The following is a 22942-nucleotide window of genomic DNA, read 5'->3' on the forward strand; positions in this document are numbered from 1 at the left end:
GCATAACATATGCCATTTGTTGGATGTAATTGTCAAATCACTTTACTTATGTGAATACATTATTGCATGCATGACCCCAGTGGACATCAAAGTGCCGTTAGTGCTACACTCATGAGCTGTAGCACCATGCAAAGCAAACCCAACACTCTGGCTTTAGATAAGTGTCACATACATATTTTCTTATTAGTAATAGTATTAGTGTGAAAGGAGAGCTCTAAAACACAGACAGTAATGACAATGATTGTGAGACAGTAACCTTTTTGTATATGTTCTTTTCCATTGAGGCTGAGTGTCTGCCAGCTGTCAGAGAGAAGCTGTGAAGCTCTGGCTTCAGTTCTCAGCTCCCAGTCCTCTAGTCTGAGAGAACTTGACCTGAGTAACAATGACATGCAGGATTCAGGAGGGAAGCTGCTGTCTGCTGGACTGGAGAGTCTACACTGTAGACTGGAGACTCTCAGGTCAGGATTACTGAACTGTTGAAAAGATGCCAGTTTAAATTCTGGTTTGCATAGACAATAATGCCAGTGAAGAGGGGTTGTGTGATTTCCTTCATTACAAATATTTAAATAATAAATTAAATAAACTTCCAGGCCTGTCTGCACCACTTTACATGACTATATTTATTTCCTCTGACTCTGTTGATCCAATCTTATAATAATAAATTTGTGTTTATATTAGAGACAATTACAGTTTTTGCATTAAACTAGGGATGCAACTCTTAATCAATTTACATAATTGATTAATTGATAATGTTAACAACCAATTAATCGATTAATCAATCAAGAGCTTTTGATATACAAAACAGAAAATACAACATGTGGGACAAGTTAATCAACCAACCAGACGTCCTGCATTAGCTGTGATTATGCTTGTATACGTGGTGTATTTCAACATTGTATTACATTGTTTACAATGAATACTGTTGTCTTTGTGGGTGTAACTATCCCACAATGGACTTTTTGCCTGCTTACTTGGCTTTCTTCTTCCTCTGTATAAGGGGTGAAAATAAAATGTTGCCCCTGTGGTATTAAATAATTTCAGCAAAATTTACAAAGAACAGCTTACATTGTCGATCAGTTAATATATGTTTGGAATTCATAACGAGGGTTAATCGATTGTATTACCATCCCTAATCACAACCTGTGTGTGTGTGTGTGTGTGTGTGTGTGTGTGTGTGTGTGTGTGCAGGTTGTCAGGCTGTCTACTCACAGAGGAAGGGTGTGCTTCTCTGGCCTCAGCTCTGAGCTCCAACCCCTCCCATCTGAGAGAGTTGGACCTGAGCTACAATCATCCAGGACCCTCAGGAGAGCTGCTCGCTGCTGGACTGGATGATCCACACTGGACACTGGACTCACTCAGGTATGGAGAGTTGACATCTGCTAGAACAGGCTGAGAGTCACACACATTTTCTTTGTCACAGTGTTGAATATTGATTAATGTTGAACAGCAATTATGACTCTGAGGGTTCGAGTTATGTGGGGGCTTGGGAGAAAAGCCAGCATTCAAAATGTCCTTGTTTTGTCTTTTAATACAACTGGGTCAGCACAATAGCAATGGACGCGTTTCAGCATATAGCCTTCATCAGCGTTGTGTTACATACAGCGGAAGTGATGTTTAAATACACACATGTGGACAATCTGGTAAAAAAATACAGGGTCAAAAGACAGAATTAACAGTTTCCAGTAAGTATATTCACACCAGGAAAAGACATCTTCCGAGATGCCGAGATGGCTTCCCATCTCAGTACGCATCAAATTCAAGACACTGCTACTGGCCTACAGTGCAGTGCAGACAGCTCCTCCATCTCATCAAGGAGAATCTGCTAAACTGACTTTGTTTATTTCCCCAGTGTGGACCATGGTGGAGAGCAGAGGCTGAAACCAGGTCTGAGGAAATGTAAGTTATTTAGTTTGATTCGCACACACACACACACACACACACACACACACACACACACACACACACACACACACACACAACAGATTGCTTATAAGATTGAAGGCTTTGTCGATTTTCAACCCGCTTTGTATCATTACAATGTCAGTAATATATGCAGATGAGCAGCTGTCTTAAAGGATGGCTTAAAGTATTGTCTTAAAGGATGGCTTTACCGGTAATCAACCCACTTTGTATCATTAATAATCTCGGTAATATAACCACATGTGCAGTGTTACGCGTCACAACAGAGCTACGGAAGTTGTGCTGGAGAAGCAGAATCTACTCCGAGGGCGGCTGTTATTGTTTATTCTTATCTTTTTAAGTATGCGCACATCCACGGAGAATCGCATGGAGAGCCTTAACGAGCCCTAATGACTTGCAACTGGTGGGGGAGGAGTTTCTGCCAAAAGGAGCAGGAGCAAATTCGCTGTGAGGTAAACAGAGAGATTATATATGATACAAAGTGGGTTGATTACCAGTAAAACCATCCTTTAATGTTCTCCTGCCTGAGAGCTCTGCAGTTTATTGCAGGAACTTCCATCTCAGAATGACACACATCATTGTGGAAGTGAACACTGCCCTACAAAGGAGAAAGCCAGTAACTCACCAGAGTGCAGAGCTGAGAAAAATGACTTTAAAGTTTTCTTGTCGTCCAGACAAAATAGTTGCAGGCAGATCATTAAATATGTGGCAATTCTTTGTTTTTTTAGTCAAGTTATTTATCCATATAAAAATATTTAGCTAACTCTTGACCTTTGACCTTCATTTGGGAGTTACTGTATTCCTCCTTTGCATGCCTTACGAAAAAGCATGGGGTTATGCCAAAGTGAAGGGCAGTAAGTCAAATTTTATCTCATCTTTTTAGTTTTAAAAAGCAGTACAATGACAAATATAATAACATCCTTAGTCTAATGATGATATTAGATGAAATTGCACTTTTTACTGTTATTCATTACATTAATATTATTATATAATAACATTTGTTATCATATTTGTATGCAAGCATGTTTGTGATATTCCAAGTATCTTTTTAAATCAAATTATTTCAATTGTTTTTGGATATTTTTGAACATTTGAAGCAACTAATAATTATATTCTAATAAAATAATATCACACTGATTGCTTAATTTTAATGCTTCAATATAGTTAAACAGTTAAATTCAGATAAGTGACATTGATACGATTGATTGATATGATATGAGTAAAAGACAAATACAATTGAAATGAGTAACATTTGAAATGTTTGTCACCTTTGCCACCAATGACAATCACAGTAACTTTGAAGCGCGAAAAATAGAGTGATGCAAAACAAAGGGCACGGGACAGTAACTCAATTTCAGCACAGCTAAACAAAAGAGGAGTACAGTAACTCAAGTTACAGTGATTGGCCTTGGTTTCACTAGGGCTTTTTTGAGTTACTGCAAATACGACCCCCTATTTTCTCAAAAACACAACACATTTGAGACAAGATATTTTTCCACATGACAAAGGATGTCTTTAATGTCACAAAAATGATAATAACTCATTTTTGACAAAAAAATAGTTACTGCCTTTCTCCTTTGTAGGGCAGAACAGATGTTGCTCGAGGGCTGCTTTGAGGGAGGCAGTTATTGTTTATTTTTATTTTTATGTGTTTGCACACCTCCATGGAGAATCGCATGGAGAGCCTTACCGAGCCTTAATTACTCATACTAGTGTACTCTAGAGAGAGAGTGGCGTGAGTGGAGGACCGAAATGCGAGACTCATTAGCCAATGAACAGCCAGGAATGGGTTTCGCTCTACTTTTGCATGCTAAAATAAAGCTGATAATGTACAATTTGATTCAAGAAGGAAAAAAAAAACTTTCAAAGTACAACACAAACTGTCCATTTTGCTGCAACTTGACAGTGCTGCTTAATCCAGGACCTTACTTCCTGGAACTCTTGAGAGTAAAAAAAACTGGTCCATTGGAGAGAATGGAGATGTCGCAACTCTTCTTACATGGCTCTGACTCATACCAGCTGGTAAGGGTGAGGTTTCTGGGGGACAGAGAAGAAGGATATTTCTCTGTGTGGAAAACATATAGAGACGTTAAGCACTGTCCATTTGCTTATATTACCAGGATTATGATGATACAAAGTGGGTTGAAAATCGGCAAAGCCTCCCTTTAACTAAAGAACTAAAATAATAGTGGAGCTGTTCTTATTGAATCAGCTCCCTCCTCAGGTACTTTCTAAAAGGCTTCGTGCTATCGTCTGCCCCACGCTATTTTAGTGGCTGCGGGTGCGAGCGACTTATGTGGCATCATCGCCCCTCGCAACTGTCAATTTGGAGCTGCGCCGCCATGCGCCAAGACACTAAACGGGTTTGCGCCTGAGATAGCGTGCCAGATAGCTGTGGGTGTGCCCAGGTTCAACAAGGCGTGGCCGGCTTGAATCCTGGCATTATGCTATCTTATGCGGGGGTGCAAAAAATGTTGCTTAGACGAGCTGAAACCACTTCTTAACTTGGTGCAAGCAGTCGTGCGCGTGAGCTCAATCTTATTCCCCTGTGCAGGGGAAATCCTTGGATACATAGTTACTCACAGATGTCCCATTAAAATACAAACCCCAGGACATCAAATTCTGCGACTACAGTTGTGGAACAGCAGAGTATTCAGTCAAACAATCAACTATTATTCATTAAAAAACGTTTCTCACATGTAAAGTGCCACAAACATGTTGATATCGTTTTTTTGCCCTCTCTCTCCCCTGAAATTGAATATTTTCACCTCATATAATACTATATCAAAGCAAGACAAATAAGATAAAGTCCAACTTCATTTCTCTCCCACCCCCACCTCTTAACAGCTTCAGCATACGTCATTCCTCTTTCCCCTCTAATCATATTCCCTTCCACTGAGCGCTGTGGTGGCTGCTCCTCACAGCAAGAAGGTCCCGCCTTCGAACACCGGTCTGTCCCAGGTCTTTTCTTTGTGGAGTTTGCATGTTCTTCCTGGGTTCGTGTGGGTTTCTTCTGGATGCCCTGGTTTCCTCCCACCATTACAAACATGTATGTAACTTCGAGGCTTGTGGACCCCAGGATGAATAGCTGCTGCACTGCTGTAGCTAATAGTGATCCAAATAAACGTATACTTCCTTCTTTCTTGTTGGACACTGAAAGGTCCACAGTGAAGACACTTTGCTTGCTCCTTCTCTAATATGCACCTTTCTAAACCACAGCCATTCCCACACCTCCCACATATCTTACCTATTACATACTGCAGCCGCATGCCCATTCTGTTTCGTCCGCTTTCTGTTTGTTCTGTAGTTTACAAAGAGATCTACTGACAGTATTGTAACGTTCCTGGTAACTCATGAGGCAGAGGCTTCTTGCTGGTACAGGGTTCTTTATTATCAGTTAGTCATATTTACAACTCTCAGCGGTTGTCACGCTCATAGCTAGCAGCTTTCCCTCTAGGCAGTATCTGGAGACTGCCCGCGCATGCTCAGTCTCCCCCGGAAGTCTCCCAACAGCATAGTGTTCCCCAATAACACTCCCACACATCAGTTCCTATCTGTAGTCGAGACACTACCATTGCTCACCACTGTATGTGTAACACTGATTCGCTACATACTCCCCGCCCAACAATAAGGTCAACGCCCACGTTGATACCACATCACACATCCCCCTGTACCAAAACACACCCACATCTTTCTTTTCCTTTTTAGCAGCTTCTTTGTTTTTTAACCACATTTTATGTCACCACATTTTATGTTTCAATCTCAGGCTTCTCCCCCATCTTTCCTCCCCCACAATATCTCATGCCATGCACATCATTTACTTTTTTTGTTACAACATTTCGAACCACCATCTCCTCCTTTTTTTTTTTTTTTTTTTTTTTTTTTTTAACACGTTCACTGCCATTGACGAGTTAACTCGTCAAAAAAAATCCAACGGTTGACTGCCAATGACGAGTTAACTCGTAAAAAAAAATAGAAAAAAATTTGACCGTGGGACGTTGATCTAACCCTTTTACATCTCCTATTATTGTTGTTTATTGTTTATTAAAAGGATCCCCATTAGCTGGACGCCTTGGCATCGAGCTAGTCTTCCTGGGGTCCATGACAGACAAACATAGAACATTAAAACATTCAAATCATTAGTAAAACCATATCAATACATTAGAAACATTAGAAACATACATTAGAAACATAGCCTACATTAGAAACATCAATACTTTCATAACATTAAAATTACATTAAAATATAGCAGTCCTACGGTCATGTCAAAACATTCATAATCAAAACACTGGAAACAATTGCTACCACATATTTGGTTGGTCCTGCAGGTGTGATTGTAGGTTTCTCTTAAAGCAAGCCAGTCCACTGATTAAAGAAATGTTTCCTGGAAGATTATTCCACATCTTCACAGCCCTATAATTTAAAGCTCTTTTTAAGCTGTTTGACCTTGGAAGGGGAAGGGTCATCTGCCCCCTGCTGGCCGCTCTAGTAGCGTGCAGGTGAGTCTCAGCACTGTAGACAATTGTTCTAGAAATAAATCCAGGTATCTGAGTGTTGATGACTTTGTGAAAAAACACAAGTGTGTTGGATGTCAGTCTTTTCTCCACACAAAACCATCTTAGCTTTCTATGCATTTCGGCAACATTGGTCCTCGAGGAGGATTATTATAATATGGGAGCCACCGAACGTGTACAATCCATTCCACCGACCCACTAAGTGGCGACAGTGCTCTCCAGACTATTGAAAGCCAAGCAAAGACAGCAGCATGAGGAAGCAATTCTCATGAAAATGGATGGGGCGAAAACGCTTTCGCTTTCGCGCTGGGTGCTGGCGGTGGGGGATTGCAAATTTGCATAATAGATTATGGGTGAAACGCACTTTGAAACACCAGCAGAAAGGCCAGAATCGCACGCAGCTTCATTCCAGCTGAGCTCAACCGAAAACCCAGAAACGAACGAGCCTCATTCTCATACTGTAGGCGAAAACGCGTTCACGCTGGTGCACAACGGTGGCGCACAACGGTGGGGGGTTCCAAAAATAGACTGGGTGCAAAACACACTTTGAAACACGCAGCATAAAGCCTAGAATCGCACAAAGCTTCATCAAAGCTCTCAATCGAAAACCCAAGAAACGAGCAAGCCCCATCCAGACTCGCCGACGAGGGGGCCGCCAGGGAGGGAGGCTGCTCAGACAGGCAGGAGAAACTCGCTTGTGACAAACGCTGCTGAAAGCCACCAGAGACACGCCCACGGAGGGAGGAGTTTGAAGGAGAGGGGGTGCGGGTGCTGATATGGAGGAAATTACTGTTCAGAACTATATTGTTTAGATGTCTGATGTGTTACTGATGCCAAAAATAAATGGTTAAAGTGACTGTTTGATTGAATTTCACAAAACTGCGATTATCTCAGGTTTCTGTCTCAGACGCTGAAACCATGCTGTACTCAACGGCTAATATCTACATAACTACTAACTCTACAAACTAACTCTTTTAGACAGAGAAAGCACACATTCTATTAGTACTTTTTAGATATTTTGTGTTCACAAAGTCCAAGCAGAAAATAATCCTCGGCTCTTGTAAGATGAGCCAGAATCCTCAAAAAAATCCTTTGGCAGAAGCTATCTACAGTAAAAAAAAAAAAACGGCTGGCAGTGAATGTGTTAATATAACTCAAAGTTCTCAAAGTGTCCTGGAGCCCTTGGCTCTCTCCGTGGCCGTGTTAGTCTCTGTGAATCTGTCTGCGGGGCTGATCCCACCTGCAGTCTCTGGGGCTTCAAGTCCCTGAGTGGGGGCCGCCCGGTCATGGCCGGACGCCCCTCTCTGTGGGAACAGATTCCTTCTTTCAGCATGTCTAGGTGAAACCGCTGGGCGGCCGAGATCTGGGGGAAGGGTGCACCCCCCCCCGGTATGGGGCCAACCTGTCTCGGTGGAGTACCTTCTTGCCACCAAGTGGCATCTGCACTCGGTACACCACCTCCCCCATTCTCTCCATGACCCTGCATGGGCCTGTCCAGTGACAGTCCAGTTTAGGGCTACGCCCTTTTTTCCTCTGGGGTGTGTACACCCAGACCAACTCCCCCCCCTGGAAATGGTTTCCCTTTGCCCTCACATCATAGTTCCTTTTTTGTTTCATGCCCGCTTTCTCCAGCTGGTCCCGAGCGAAGTTGTGTGCGGACTCTAATCGATCTTGTAGCCTCCTGGCGTACTCTCGCCCCGGGGGCGCATCCAGTGCATCTGGTGGTTTGCCGAACGCCATTTCTGCTGGTGTCCGCAGTTCTCGGCCCAACATGAGCAGAGCGGGTGTGCAGGAGGTGGACTCTTGTGTGGCAGATCTGTAGGCCATGAGGATGAGAGGCAGGTGCGTGTCCCAATCTTTCTGGTGCTCCTCAGTGAGGAGGGCCAACTGCTTTTTCAGCGTCCGATTGAATCTTTCCACTAGGCCATCGCTCTGGGGGTGCAATGCTGTGGTCCGTGTCTTTCTAATGTTCAGTTTCTCGCACATGGTGGCGAACACTCGTGACTCAAAGTTTCTTCCTTGGTCACTGTGTAGGGTCTCTGGTGCTCCGAACCTACTGAACATGCCTGTTACTAGTGCGTCGACCACCGTCCCCGCCTCCTGGTCGGGCAGTGCATATGCCTCTGGCCATTTTGTGAAATAGTCCATGGCAGCTAGGACGTATCGATTTCCACTGTCTGAGCGTGGGAACGGTCCCATCACGTCTACTGCCACCCTCTCCATGGGGGCTCCTGCTGCTAGCTGTTGGAGCGGGGCGCGAGACTGGTCTAATGGACCTTTGTACGCTGCGCAGAGGTCGCAGCGTCGACAGAAATCCTGCACGTCTCTCCTCATCCTCCCCCAATAAAAGCCTTGTCTGATGCGACGGAGGGTTTTGCTTACCCCAAAGTGCCCGGCCCCTACAGTTCCATGGCAGCTCCTGCACACCTCCTCCCTCAGCGTCGTCGGCACTACTTTCCGCCACTTGTTTTCTCCCGTCGTTGGCTCCTTCCAGGACTTCATCAGCACTCCGCTGCTCAATCTCAGGGTGTCGAACCCTGCCCACAGCCCTTTGGTTGTGTCAGTGGCCCCTGCCACCTCTTCCCATGGCGGCTTCTGGCCCTCTTCTACCCATTGCAGTACTGGCGACAGCTCCCTGTCGTTTTCTTGGTGGCCTCTCCAATCTGCTGCCTCTGCCATCTGCAGCGTCTTGCACACTGGTCCATCCCCCGTGTGGTTGGGGCATATCCTAGCTTCCTCTTGGAGCTCTCTCTCTCTCCCCTCTCTCTTCTCGCAGTACACACACCCCCTTTCTGCACAGGGTCGTCGTGACAGGGCGTCTGCATTGACGTGGTGTGTCCCTGCTCTGTGCTCTATGGTGAAGTTGTAGTCCGCCATTCTCTCTAACCAGCGGCACACCTGTCCCTCCGGCTCCCGAAAGGACCATAACCACTGCAGCGCCGAGTGATCGGTCCGTATGGTGAACCGAGGCTGTCCCAGGAGGTAGTATCTAAAGTGTCTTAGTGCTTCTACGACGGCTAGGAGCTCCCGGCGTGTGACGCAGTAGTTTCTTTCTGTCTTATCAAATGTCTTGCTGAAGTACGCCACCACCCGCTCCCCTTCAGGCCCTGTCTGGGACAGCACGGCCCCCATACCCCCATTGCTGGCATCAGTGTCTAGTAGGAACGGCAGTGCGGGGTCTGGTGCTCTGAGCACCGGGGGCTCGGTCAGTGCTTTCTTGAGGGCTTCGAACGCGAGGTGGCACTCTGTTGTCCAGTTGAAGTCTGCATTATTTTCTTTAAGCCGGAACAGTGGCTCTGCGATGTCAGAAAATCCTTTCACGAATTTCCTATAGTAGGATGCTAACCCTACGAAGCTCTCGAGCTCTCTTTTGTCTCTGGGGGTGGGCCACTCTACGAGCGCCCGTGTTTTTTCCTCCAGAGTGCGAATGCCCCCCGCACCGATGCCATGCCCCAAGAACTCCACCCTCCTCTTCAGGAAGTGGCACTTATCTGGGTGTAACTTTAGACCCGCCTCTGCTATCTTCTTTAGGACCTTTCGTAACGCCCCCACCGCTGCCTGAAACGAGCCCCCGTGTGTCAAGATGTCATCTAAGTATACGACGCATTCGGTTTGGGGAATGTCCCCCAGCAGTTTCTCCATTAACCTCTCGAACGTTGCGGGTGCGTTGCACAGTCCGAAACAGAGTACTCGAAACTGCCACAGTCCTCTCTCGGTGCGGAAGGCGGTCTTTGGTTTGGCCTCGTCGCAGAGGGGCACCTGCCAGTACCCACTGCGGAGGTCTAGGGATGAGAACCAGGATGACTCCCCCACTATGTCTAACAGCTCCTCGATGACGGGCAGCGGGTACGCGTCTTTTTTTGTCACTTTGTTCAGCCCTCTATAGTCTACGCAGAATCGCATCTTCGCGCTATTTTTCTTCTTCACCAAGACTACCCCTGACGCCCATGGGCTCTCCGGCGGCTCGATGATCCCCGCCCTCAGCATGTTCTCTACAGCTTCGTTCGCTACATCTCTTCTTGCTGCTGGGACTCGACGGGGATACGACCTGATGGGCCGCGCCCCTTCAGTGTCTATCTGGTGTTCTACCAGGTGGGTACAGCCTAGCTCATCGTCCGACATCGCGAAAATGTCTTTATATTCCTCTAGTACTCTCCACAGTTCATCGCTCTGCTGGGGTTCTAACCCTTCGCTCTGGCGTTGGTGTAATCTCCTGAGCATCTCTAACCTCTCTCTCTCCCCCTCTGCCTGTTGCGCTGGCTGAGGGCAAGTGTTTGGAGGTGGGCTAGGGGCGTGGCTTTGGGGAGGGGCTTGGTCTGCTGGGTGGGGCTCATGCTCTACGGTGACGCGGTACACGGTGATGTTGTTAACGTTAGGCCGCTCCCCTGGAACAGTGGGAGGGTGGCCCATCTGGACTACTGGCCCCCCTGCAAATGTCAATGTGCTTTTTCCTAGGTCTACTGTGCATTTGTTCAGCGTTAAGTAGTCTTCCCCCAGGATGCAGGGCCCCGCCATTTCTACCACCCACACTGGAAAGTCCACTGTCTGTCCCCCCACTGTTATCATTACGTGTCCCCTCCCCCTCATTGGCATCAACTCACCGGATACTGTTCTTAGCAGCTGTGCTGCTGGCTGCTCCAGGCGCGTCCCCTCGGGCATCATGTTGACGTTCACCAGCGTTGCCGTACACCCCGTGTCCACCAGGGCGGCGCAGTATCTCCCCTGTAGGTAGACTGGAACATGGCAGCCGTTCATCGCGCGCGGCCCGCTCTGCATGTTGACAGCTCCGGCGATGTCGTCTACTTCGGGGCACGGCGGAGCCCCACCTCCCCGTTGCTGTCGGTGGGCTCCTTCCTGCGACGACGTGGCTACGGGGACTGTGACATCGTAGACCCGTCTCGCCCCATCTGGACGGGTCCTGTGCCGTTTCCCTGGTTCCACGCTCTCCGGCGGCAGTCTGCTTCCCGATGCCCGGGGCGTCCACATCCCCAGCAGATCATGCTCCCTCTGGCCCAGCTGTTGTTCCGCTGGGTGGGCTGCCGAGCGGGGTTAGGCTGCAGGGTCGCTCTGCGGAGCAGTTGTTCTTTGAGCTGTTGTACTGACTCGGACAGTTCTTTCACCATGTTGCCTTGCTCTGTCAACGCCGTCTTCCACGCTGGCTCTTCTTGTATCGGGCTTTCTGCTGCCATTCTCGCCACGGGGACAGCTCTCCCCTCTTCGCTGTTCGTGGCCCAGCCCTCTACTGTCTCTCTTTCAAACGCCAGCTCCAGCGCTACTTCTAGTGTCTTTGGCCGTTGCAGCATTACTTGCTCTCTTAGTCCTCGCGGCGCGATAGCCTGGACAAAGTAATTTCGGGCTAGCTCGTCTAGTGCTTCTGGCGGCAACCGGCTGTATACGCGCCGGCTGAGGATCTCAATGTCTGTAGCCAGCGCCCGCAGCGACTCCCCTGGTCGTCTACGCCTGTTACACAGTTCCGCGACCATAATGCCTTCTTCTTTGCACTGTCCGAAACCCCTCCTCAGGGCCGCCATCACAACGTCTAAGTCTTTTGTATCTGCCATTGCCGCCACACATGTTATAGCTTCGCCCTCGAGTGACATCACCAGGTGACTGGCTCTCTCTCCCCTCGACCAGCCATTCATGTCAGCTGCTACGTTAAACATTGTGCAATATGGCTACCACTCGCCTTTACCGTTGAATTTTGGCGGGGTGATTTCCTTTCTTCCTCGCCGCCCGCTGTCCTTTGTCGCCTCGACCCATGTCCCGTCTTTGTCCCCGGCTCGCAGGCTAGCCCCGCTGGGCTGTGGCACAGCCTCCATGGCTACAGCGGCAATGTCAACCCGCTCGGTCTTCACTCTCACCGGCCCCGGTTTTTCCGCTCCTTCTCCCGCCTCGCTAGCTTGCCTGCTAGCCTCCTTGAGCCGCGGAGTAGCTTCCGTGGCTACGGTGATAGCGCCGTCTAGCTCGGATTTTATCATCACCAACCCCAGGCTTTCTGCTGCTATCCCCGCTTGGATCTCTGTGGTAGCGGCCGCGTCTACCCAGTCATCTTCCTCTTCGGATGCTTGGTAGTCTGTTCCGGCTCTTTCTTTTCCCGCCTCCCGTTTGAGTTTTTTCCGCTCTTTCTTCAGGAACTTGTTAACCATCTCGCCGATTCTGGAGGCAATATTCACCGTTTAAACTTCTGACGCCAGTGTAACGTTCCTGGTAACTCATGAGGCAGAGGCTTCTTGCTGGTACAGGGTTCTTTATTATCAGTTAGTCATATTTACAACTCTCAGCGGTTGTCATGCACGCTCATAGCTAGCAGCTTTCCCTCTAGGCAGTATCTGGAGACTGCCCGCGCATGCTCAGTCTCCCCCGGAAGTCTCCCAACAGCATAGTGTTCCCCAATAACACTCCCACACATCAGTTCCTATCTGTAGTCGAGACACTACCATTGCTCACCACTGTATGTGTAACACTGATTCGCTACAGTATGTTAATATTTAGGTCCATTGGCTAGCTAGAGGGCTAGCTGACCATGCTATATTCTCTTGTCTTGGTTTTAGATTTGCTTTTCATTATTTTGGTTTTTATTTTGGTTTTTCGATTTTATTTCATTGCTTGTCATGTAATATGTATTGTCGTCTTGGACCACAGCAGAGTAGCTGTCGTCTAGGTGTCAGCTATAGATCCGTTTAAAAAAACTAAACTAAACTAACTCCTGAGAAACACCTGAGAGGAGCTCTCTCAAAGGGCCTCACTGTGTAACAGACATAATCATGATACAGTCTCAATGGCAATTCCCCTTCAACACACATAAACGCTCCTCTTTCTCCCCTTCACCAAATTGCATCATTCTCCATGCCTCAGAAGCTCACCTGCCACCTCCAGGAATGATCCGGCCTCGACTGGCACGTTACTTACTAATCTTTTTTTCCTCCTTTCTGATCTTCCAGGCTATTTTCATCTGCTTCTCAGACACACACTCAACCATTCCACTCCTAGTCCTGAGCTAACACACTTCCAGCGTTTTTCCTGAATAGAGAATTACAGGACGGCCACCTCTGTCAAATTTCATGCCACCTCCAGCTCTACACAAAACTCAAAACAAGTGTTTTACTCGTGGATTCCTGTCATTTGTAATTGTGGCATTACGCCCATGTGTTGACAATTTAATGTTAAATATTTTTTTTATAAAGTTATTTGTTTAAGAAAGCAGCCTTCTGAGTACCTTTGCATACAGTAGTTATACCAGTGCACAATCCACATAGAAAACATGCTTTCATTCCAGCAATAATAATAACAATAAATAAATGTCATATCGGTTGGACTCGAGCACCACCTCTGCCTCATTTTGAACCAGGAAAAACCCTCACATTCACGACTTTCCCCCAATAAACTTTCCGACCGCATGTGGATCCTTAAAAATCCTGTCCGTCTGTGTCACAGCCACCATTTCCATGAACAGACCCCCCCTGAATTACTAGAATCACCCAGTTCCTTATTCTTCCTTTTCCTCCTATCCACTCCTCTTGCGTCCTCTTCCTCCGATGCCATTTTCTCCACCGTCTCCACCCCCCCCCGTCCCCCCCCCCCTCCGCACTTCACTTCCATTGATTGCTTCCCATCAAGCACATGTCTTCTTCTGTCTTCTTTTTCTCATTGCTATCTTCTCTTCTCGCAATGACTGCCCTCTACTGGATTTTAGCCTAAAGTGTAAAGATCCTCCAGGAACCTTAATTGAAAATGGGTTCTTTGAGGAAGCAGAATTCATACTGAGGAATAAGTAAAGGTTCTTGCAGGCACCTAAGAGCATTGAGGAACTTCTGAGTTCTTGGGGGAGCCCCTAGGTCAGTGGTTCCCAAAGTGGGGGTCGGGGGTTGCAGAACACCGGTGGGGGGGGGGATCTAGAGATGATTTCCATAATGTGTGATATTGACCTAAATAATGTGTGCAGAATGTGTGAAATACAATGTAAAAACTATAAAAAATAGCCCATTTTAACCATAAGTGTTAGGTTTTGTTTTTGTTTATTCTATTTAGCGCATCTGTGCACAAACGTTTGTATTCTTCAACCTCCTGAAGTATGGAAAGTGGCGCTCCTGAGCCTCTGGCACCATTATTTTTGGCGTCGGGGACTGAAAAGTTTGGGAACCCTTGCCCTAGGTTCTTGGAGTAACCTAGAGGTTATTCAAGGAACTGCTCAGTTTTTAGAGTGTAATAGATTGAATTCCGTTCCACCTTACTTTGAGCGGCATTAAGTCATATTTAATGGTAAATGGTAATGGTAAATTTAGCACATTATTATTTGATTTGATTTGATTTGATTTGACGGTTACAAATTGTAATACAATGTACTAAACAAAGTACAGACACGAATCTCAAGGAATAACATCAAGGATAAAGCACAATAAAGTCAAGACTTATTTCCATTGTGGTCCATGGTCTTAAACAGGTATAAAAAAGCAATATAAACATGAAAATAATTAGCAGTTACATTCATACAGTATGAAGTATGCAGTGAGAGGCAAGAAAAATACACATCAAAATACACAGAAAAAAAAGGCACATCAGAGCTTAGGCATGGACTTGTTCAAAAAGCCATAATTTGACCGTAGCCTATTCTTAAAAACACTAAATAGCTGACTGAGGCTTTTGCTGCAAAGGACTGGCCCTCAAGGACAATAGTAGGCGAGACCAATTTGCGTAACCTGGGTTTAGAACCGAAAATAACATTCTGTTTTGGCCATATGAAGGGAAAGTTTGTTATCTGTAAGCCAGGATTTTATTTTCTTAAATTCCTCACAAAGAGTAGCTTGAAGCCTCTCCACATCCTTGTCAGAGGACAGGATGGCAGAATCATCAGCATACAGAAACATGTTGACATTGCAGGCAGTTTGTAGGTCATTAATGTAAATTAAAAATAATAAAGGGCCTAAGACACTCCCCTGCGGGACCCCACAGGTCACAGGCAAGGCAGTGGATATTTGACCATGAAAGACTATTTTTTTATCTCTACCTGTCAGGTAGGAGATGAACCATCTCAGACAAGGGGGGCTAACGCCTAAAGCAGACCATTTAGAAAAGAGCAAATCGTGGTCAACAGTGTCAAAGGCCTTTTGAAGATCGATCAAAATCATACCGCAGAGCTTGCCAGCATCCATTTCTGTTCTAATCAAATCTGTTAAGAAAAGCAGGCAGGAATCGTTAGAGTGAGACTTTCTGAAACCAGACTGGAATTTGAATAACAGTTTAGAGTCGTTTAAATACTCATACAGCTGTTCCTGAATGACTTTTTAAAGGACCTTGGAAGTGACACTGAGAATAGAAATCGGCCTGTAGTTGCCTGGGTCAGACCTGCAACCTTTCTTAAAAAGAGGAATTGTTTTAGCATGTTTCATGTCATCTGGAACAATGCCTTGTGCCAGGGAGAGGTTAACAATATAAGCAACAAATTGTGCTATAGAGTCGGCCGCATCCTTAAGGAACCTGGCTGAAATGTTGTCGAGACCCGTGGCTTTAGCACATTTAAGGCCTTTTAAAAGTTTGCCGATGCTTTCAACTGAGACAGGTTTAAACGAGAAATTGTTGGGTGTAACACCCAATCGTGCGTAGAAATCAAGGAGACGGTCCTGGCCAAAAGTTACAGGGCCAGAGGGCAGGCAATCAACAAGTTTTCGAGCAATTGAGGTAAAAAAGTTGTTAAAGTGATCGGCAATTTGTTTCTTGTTACTGACAATCTTCCCATCAACCTGCAGGGATAAGCAAGGACTGGAGTGAATATTGGATTTGGTTGTACAACCCAAACTTTTTAGGGTTTTCCACAATGCCTTTCGATTATCCTTATTCTCCATAATCTGGTCAGAGAAATAGTTCGATTTAGCCTCTCTGACTTTGAGCTGAACCATATTCCTAAAATTTTTAAACAGAAGGAAGTCTGCTTGATCCCTAGATTGTTTAAAGACAGACAAATCTTTATCTCTAGTGCAGATGGCTTCACAAATCTCCTGATTGAACCATGGGTGGGATCTCTGCTTTACTCTGACAGATCTAGCTGGGGCTACTAGATCAATGGCTGAGATGAACAAGGATTTCAAATTTACCCAGGCAAGGTTGACGTCGTCCGCGTCAATGACGGATGACCAGTTCAGAGTACGGATAGCCTCATTTAGCATAGCAGCAGAGTAGCGTTTGAAGGACCTGGCCTTTATGAATTTGTGAGAATTAAAATTTGACCTAGGAACCCTCCTACAACAGAAGGTCAGAAAGTGGTCACTGATTCCATAGGTTAAGACACCACTCTGAGAGATGGACTCTGGGTCCGTGACTAGGACTAAATCAATGGTGCTACAAGATGAATCACAAACTCTAGTATTCTCATGGATCAGTTGGGTGAGACCAAATGTTCTAGAACATCTATCCAGCCCACTGTAAGTAGGACAGGATTTATTGGTTATAGCTGTGTTAAAATCCCCCATTAGGATACATTCCCTTGCTAGAAAGTGTGGACATGAACAGAGAGTGCTTTTAAGCAGGTCATAAAAGGAATTTTGCTGTGGGGGGCGATAACATACACCCATAAGAATGGGTTTGGTTTTAGGTGGGCAAATGTCAATCATAAGAATTTCAGACATGTTATCAAGGTCAGGCCTCAATGTAAAATTGAGGTCAGCTCTAATGAAAGCACAAACTCTGCCTCCTTTCCGGTTGCGGTCCTTCCTAACAAGGGAGGAGTTGTTTATGTAGATTTCAGCGTCACTGATGCTAGCATCAAGCCAGGTTTCTGAAACACAGAAAACACCTACTTGGGTAGACTTGAGTAAGACCCTGATCTCATCGATCTTTGGCAGCAAGCTCCTAACATTGAGATGTAAGAGGTGAAGCCCCTTTTCAGTGAAAGGTTTACATAGACGCATTAGGGGTGGAGCCAGAGAATCGAGCATTTGGACAGGGCCCAGATTGGGCTTGACATTGCCAGATAACATTAACAATAAAAGAAATAAGATATCTTTTCATAATTAAAGCACAGGTAGCATCCTTAGCTTTTGAAGAGGAAGCCACACAAAGTTTCAGAGCTTAAAAAGCAGTCCTGAAGGAGCTTTATAGAAGTGAACTGTGCAAGACACCCATAATTACTGGGATCGATGAAAACAGAACATAGAACAGTACTAAAATGCTCAGAAATAAAGCTGGAACCTTTGCAGGGTTCCAGTTGGTGCATTTCTGCTTTATAGCCAATGTTTTCTTTTGATGGTAGTGAATAATTAGGATATGGTGTCGGTGTTGTTAAATATTTATCTTTTAACTTAATTTATTCCTGTTCATGACATTTTCCTAATTGTTAAACCATGTTAGCCCCCTCAAAGGCCGTTTGCCTTTTCTTGTAATTTAAATCAATAAACAAATATAAATCACAAAAATGAAACTGTTCAACAGTGATGTTATTAATAATACACAATAAACACAAAAGTTGTATTAGATGAGAAGCTGCTGTTGTACTGAGTCTTGTTCTCTCATCAGATGCCTGTGAACTCACACTGGACCCAAACACAGCAAACAGACACCTCCTCCTGTCTGAAGACAACAGAAAGGTGACATGGGTCTTACAGAAGCAGCCATATCTTGATCACCCAGAGAGATTTGACTGTGGGCCTCAGCTGCTGTGTAGAAATGGTCTGACTGGTCGTTGTTACTGGGAGGTCGAGAGGGAAGGATGGGTTTCTATAGGAGTGACTTACAGAGGAATCAGAAGGAGAGGAGGAGGTCATGACTGTGAGCTTGGACATAATGAAAAGTCCTGGATTCTGGAATGTTCTGATGATGGTTACACTGCCTGGCACAATAACAGAGAAGCAGGCATACCTCCCCCCTCCTCCTCTGTCTGTAACAGAGTAGCAGTGTATCTGGACTGGCCTGCTGGCTCTCTGTCCTTCTACACAGTTTCCTCTGACACACTGATCCACCTCCACACCTTCCACTCCACATTCACCGAACCACTCTACCCTGGGTTTAGGTTTGGGCTCTGGTCGACTGGTTCCTCAGTGTCTCTGTGTCACATAGAGGAGGGAGAGAGAAACACACACTGTGACCAAACACAGCTGCTGAGATGATGGTTGACTCTGGACAGACACACACACAGGGGCGGCTGTGTGTCCTCGGCTCCTCTAGTCCGCATGTCGAAGTGTCCTTGGGCAAGACACTGAACCCCAAATTGCTCCCGATGGCTGTGCCAGCACCCTGCGTGGCAGCTTGCTGCCCTCAGTGTGTGAATGGGTGAATGTAGGCACATTGTAAAGCGCTTTGGATAAAAGCGCTATATAAATGCAGTCCATTTACCATTTACACAAACACACACACACACAATTGAGTTGACTTCCCGCCTTGGCCATCAGAGAGAGAGAACAAATGAAGAAAGGACAGACAGACCAAAGAGTTGTTGTGTGTTGGCCACCGCAGCGTGACGTTGGGTTCCGTCTCTCCAGAAGTTGAGTCAGCTGCTCCGTTTGTTTTATACCCCCCACCCGCCTAAACACACTACCCTTATTCAAGTAAACGGAGCGCTGGAGCGCCAATCCACATGCATTAAGTGCAATGTCCACCAGATGGCGGTACGGCTGCTGGAGCAGACTCGCACCCATGTCATGTTGTCAGACACAAGTGCATCTGGGAAAAAGAGGGATGTGGGGCTCTATTCTCCCACAGGCCATCGGCGCTATTACGGGCCTTAACCGCAAAAAAACGTGCCTTGCGCCTGTTTCGGCAAGATAGCAATAGGCTTTAGGCTGCCAAATGCGCTTTAGGCCGAATGGGCGTGGCGCAGTCCCAAAGTGGGCGTGTCGGCGCTAAATACCAGCCTAGTCATATCTTGGGAGCTGGCCTACATTTAGCGCTTTGCGCTTTTCAAAAGCAGGCCTATTCTTTGCCTTCACTGCTTCTTCTCTGTCACCCTTCTCTCTCTCTCTCTCTGAGTTCCCAGCATGCATTGTGTTTCTTCATTTCGCTACTAAATAGCCACCAAATGAGCCAAAATAGATATAAAAGGTAGTTCTAAATTAATGTGTAATGGTAACACAGCCTGCCATTGTCAACATTTCAATATTGGACCAAATAAAACCTCGAAATGAAAACACCACCCTATGTGAAACATATATGTCCTCCTGGGCATATATATACCCCTTGTCGAGTTAACGTGATTTAGAGAAGTAACAGCGGAACGCGCTTCGGAACGCGCTTCTAATGGCATCTGCTATACTGTGATGTCCGTCCAATAACTTGGCCCTATTTCACATTTAGTTTTACAATAAAAACACATTTATGCAATGACTTGACATAATGTAGGGTATATTTATGTGCATCATCCTTCCTGCAGCAGGCGAGAGAAAATGATATCTTTCTGGACAAGCTTTCACCAATCTAATAGGCTATATTTTTCTAGCTGATGCATAGAACATTATTTTCACTTTGATCTTGCTATAGTGTAGCGTATTTACATGCTTGCAGTATTGAAACTGCAGTTAGATTGGTTTGAGAAGCATAATAATATGGAATAATAGCCTATAATGCAGACAGACAGGCTGGATGAAGGGAGGGGGGGGGGGGGGCAGAGCGTTTGGCTTTTGTCTGGTTTTGCGGGATCACTGGAATTGGAGCTAAAAAGGCAAGCGTGCGATTCGTTTATTGCACTTATCCAATGAGCATGACGGTGCATAATTTTACGCCTAAAAGGCGTGGTTGTAATGCTTTGGGCTGCATCTAGCGCCAGCACGACGATATCAAGTGCGCCTTTCCACGCCCACTGCTTTGATCTGCGCCTGCCGCTCGGCCTAGAAACTGCGCCGATGCAACGATAGGGGCCGTGGTCTATTTTTGGCGGATCGGCTTCCATTTGACAAGAGTCTGCAGCAGCCGGACCGAAGCCGCAGGGAGCCGGACTGCATCTGGTGGACATTGGCCCTTACAGACACATCACAGCATCTGCGTTGCTTTGAACGCATTGCAACATGGTCTCTGTTTTCTGTTTGTTCTCAATATTTAGTTTGAGTTCTTTTTCTAACTTTTTAATATGAGTTTTAGTTTTTCTCTCTATTTTTATTATGAGTTTGAGTTCTTTTTATAACTTTTTTAATATGAGTTTGAGTTCTTTTTATAACTCTTTTTAATATGAGTTTTGAAACATGCTGTATGTCAATAAAGTCTTATTGAGTTCAGTTCAGAAGCATCGGCGTCGTCAGCACTGGGCTTCCGGGGCTACAGCCCCGGATGTTTTTTTCCTAGCCCCGGAGGTTACAAAATATCCCAATTCATTTTTGTTTGACTGCCTCCCTGCAACAGCCTCTCAGTCAGTGATAGCAGCGAAACCCCCCTCTTTCCCCCGTCGAGTTGTTTTTTCCCATGATGATGCATCATGGAAGACACCAACTCAGTCAGAGCGCTAGCAACGACGAACCCCCCCTCTTTCCCCACTCTTTCCCCACGGAGTTGGTGAACTGCGTGAAAGTGAAAGTAGAAAGTGGCTGCTGGTCAGAGAGGTTTCTTAATGTTACAGAGTGGAATTCAAGTGATATTCTGTTGATCCAGTTGCTGGGGTTTTTGTTTCTAAGCTGCTGTGCATCCAAGGAACCAGTGAGTGTTTAATATTTGTTGTTGTTTGTGTGGAATGATGTTTATATTGCGTTTTATAAGTGGGTTTGTCTGTCATGTGGCTCCTTGAATTGCAGTGCCCGTTCGCTGTTCACTGGTAGTGTCTTGATTTAACAGTTATTGATGTTTCTTTATATTATGCGAGTGCCAATTGTTTTAGCTATATGTAATTGACTGTGCTGGGAAAATGTGTTTATTGGGTTTATTGGGGAGAAGGATTATGTAATATCTACGTGCTGGGAAATATTCTCAGCTGATGGCATGATGCCTTATTGTTTATTTATTATTTACACATTGATGTTTTATTTGTAGAATTAAATAACATAAGACAATTTCATAGTTGTAGCTACTCTGCCCTACAAAGGAGAAAGGCAGTAACTATTTTTTTGTCAAAAATTAGTTATTATCATTTTTGTGACATTAAAGACATCCTTTGTCATGTGGAAAAATATCTTGTCTCAAATGTGTTGTGTTTTTGAGAAAATAGGGGGTCGTATTTGCAGTAACTCAAAAAAGCCCTAGTGAAACCAAGGCCAATCACTGTAACTCGAGTTACTGTACCCATCTTTTGTTTAGCTGTGCTGAAATTGAGTTACTGTCCCGTGCCCTTTGTTTTGCATCACTCTATTTTTCGCGCTTCAAAGTTACTGTGATTGTCATTGGTGGCAAAGGTGACAAACATTTCAAATGTTACTCATTTCAATTGTATTTGTCTTTTACTCATATCATATCAATCAATCGTATCAATGTCACTTATCTGAATTTAACTGTTTAACTATATTGAAGCATTAAAATTAAGCAATCAGTGTGATATTATTTTATTAGAATATAATTATTAGTTGCTTCAAATGTTCAAAAATATCCAAAAACAATTGAAATAATTTGATTTAAAAAGATACTTGGAATATCACAAACATGCTTGCATACAAATATGATAACAAATGTTATTATATAATAATATTAATGTAATGAATAACAGTAAAAAGTGCAATTTCATCTAATATCATCATTAGACTAAGGATGTTATTATATTTGTCATTGTACTGCTTTTTAAAACTAAAAAGATGAGATAAAATTTGACTTACTGCCCTTCACTTTGGCATAACCCCATGCTTTTTCGTAAGGCATGCAAAGGAGGAATACAGTAACTCCCAAATGAAGGTCAAAGGTCAAGAGTTAGCTAAATATTTTTATATGGATAAATAACTTGACTAAAAAAACAAAGAATTGCCACATATTTAATGATCTGCCTGCAACTATTTTGTCTGGACGACAAGAAAACTTTAAAGTCATTTTTCTCAGCTCTGCACTCTGGTGAGTTACTGGCTTTCTCCTTTGTAGGGCAGTACTGTGATGCTGTGCATGTTGGTGCATGTCATTTGTTTGAATAATTTCATAGTGAGATAAGATCTCCACACGATGAGCGGAGAGGAGAAGGTGAGGAGAGGAGGTGGTGAGGAACATCGATAAATTAATGTAATGTGTGTGTGTGTTCTATTGTATTATTTGACATACTTAGTTTTGTGCAAAAATCCATTTCTACCTGTATGTAACAGTGAAACTATATAAATATAATAATTCTTCTACATTCTCTAATTGTGATAACTTCTTGTAAGTGAAATAGGCTAATGCTGACATTTATCAATTCATGAATTTGCTAAGTGGACTCCCACCAGAACCCTATCAAGGACCTCTGGTGGTCACTGGACCTCACTTTGAGACCCACTAATCTTGTTCTTTTTCATCTCAAATGACTCACAACATGGGCATTTACGGATTAGAAAAACCAAAAAATTCCTGCGAAAAGCCCCCCCTGTGACCCCCCCTCCCCGTCGGCTTATCGGGCTAAGCCCCCAATGTCTTGAGGATCTAGAAACACCCCT

The 22942-nt window shown here is 45.0% G+C and overlaps 1 protein-coding gene across 1 annotated transcript in view; it reads left to right on the forward strand.

Annotated features, from left to right (window-relative positions):
- Positions 1 to 18529, forward strand: part of LOC310792184 (NACHT, LRR and PYD domains-containing protein 3-like) — a gene marked incomplete at both ends in the record, with an annotated part of 29910 nt that extends 11381 nt beyond the window's left edge. The window contains 4 exons of the mRNA XM_083653913.1: positions 285 to 458; positions 1189 to 1359; positions 1850 to 1896; positions 17940 to 18529. Of these exons, the coding sequence (XP_083510039.1) occupies positions 285 to 458; positions 1189 to 1359; positions 1850 to 1896; positions 17940 to 18529 (982 nt within the window). The remainder of the gene's footprint in view (positions 1 to 284; positions 459 to 1188; positions 1360 to 1849; positions 1897 to 17939) is intronic.
- Between the last annotated feature and the right edge of the window lie 4413 nt (positions 18530 to 22942).

The sequence above is a fragment of the Poromitra crassiceps genome (genome assembly GCF_964638095.1).
Source record: "Poromitra crassiceps genome assembly, chromosome: 17".
NCBI classification, from domain to species: Eukaryota; Metazoa; Chordata; class Actinopteri; order Beryciformes; family Melamphaidae; genus Poromitra; species Poromitra crassiceps.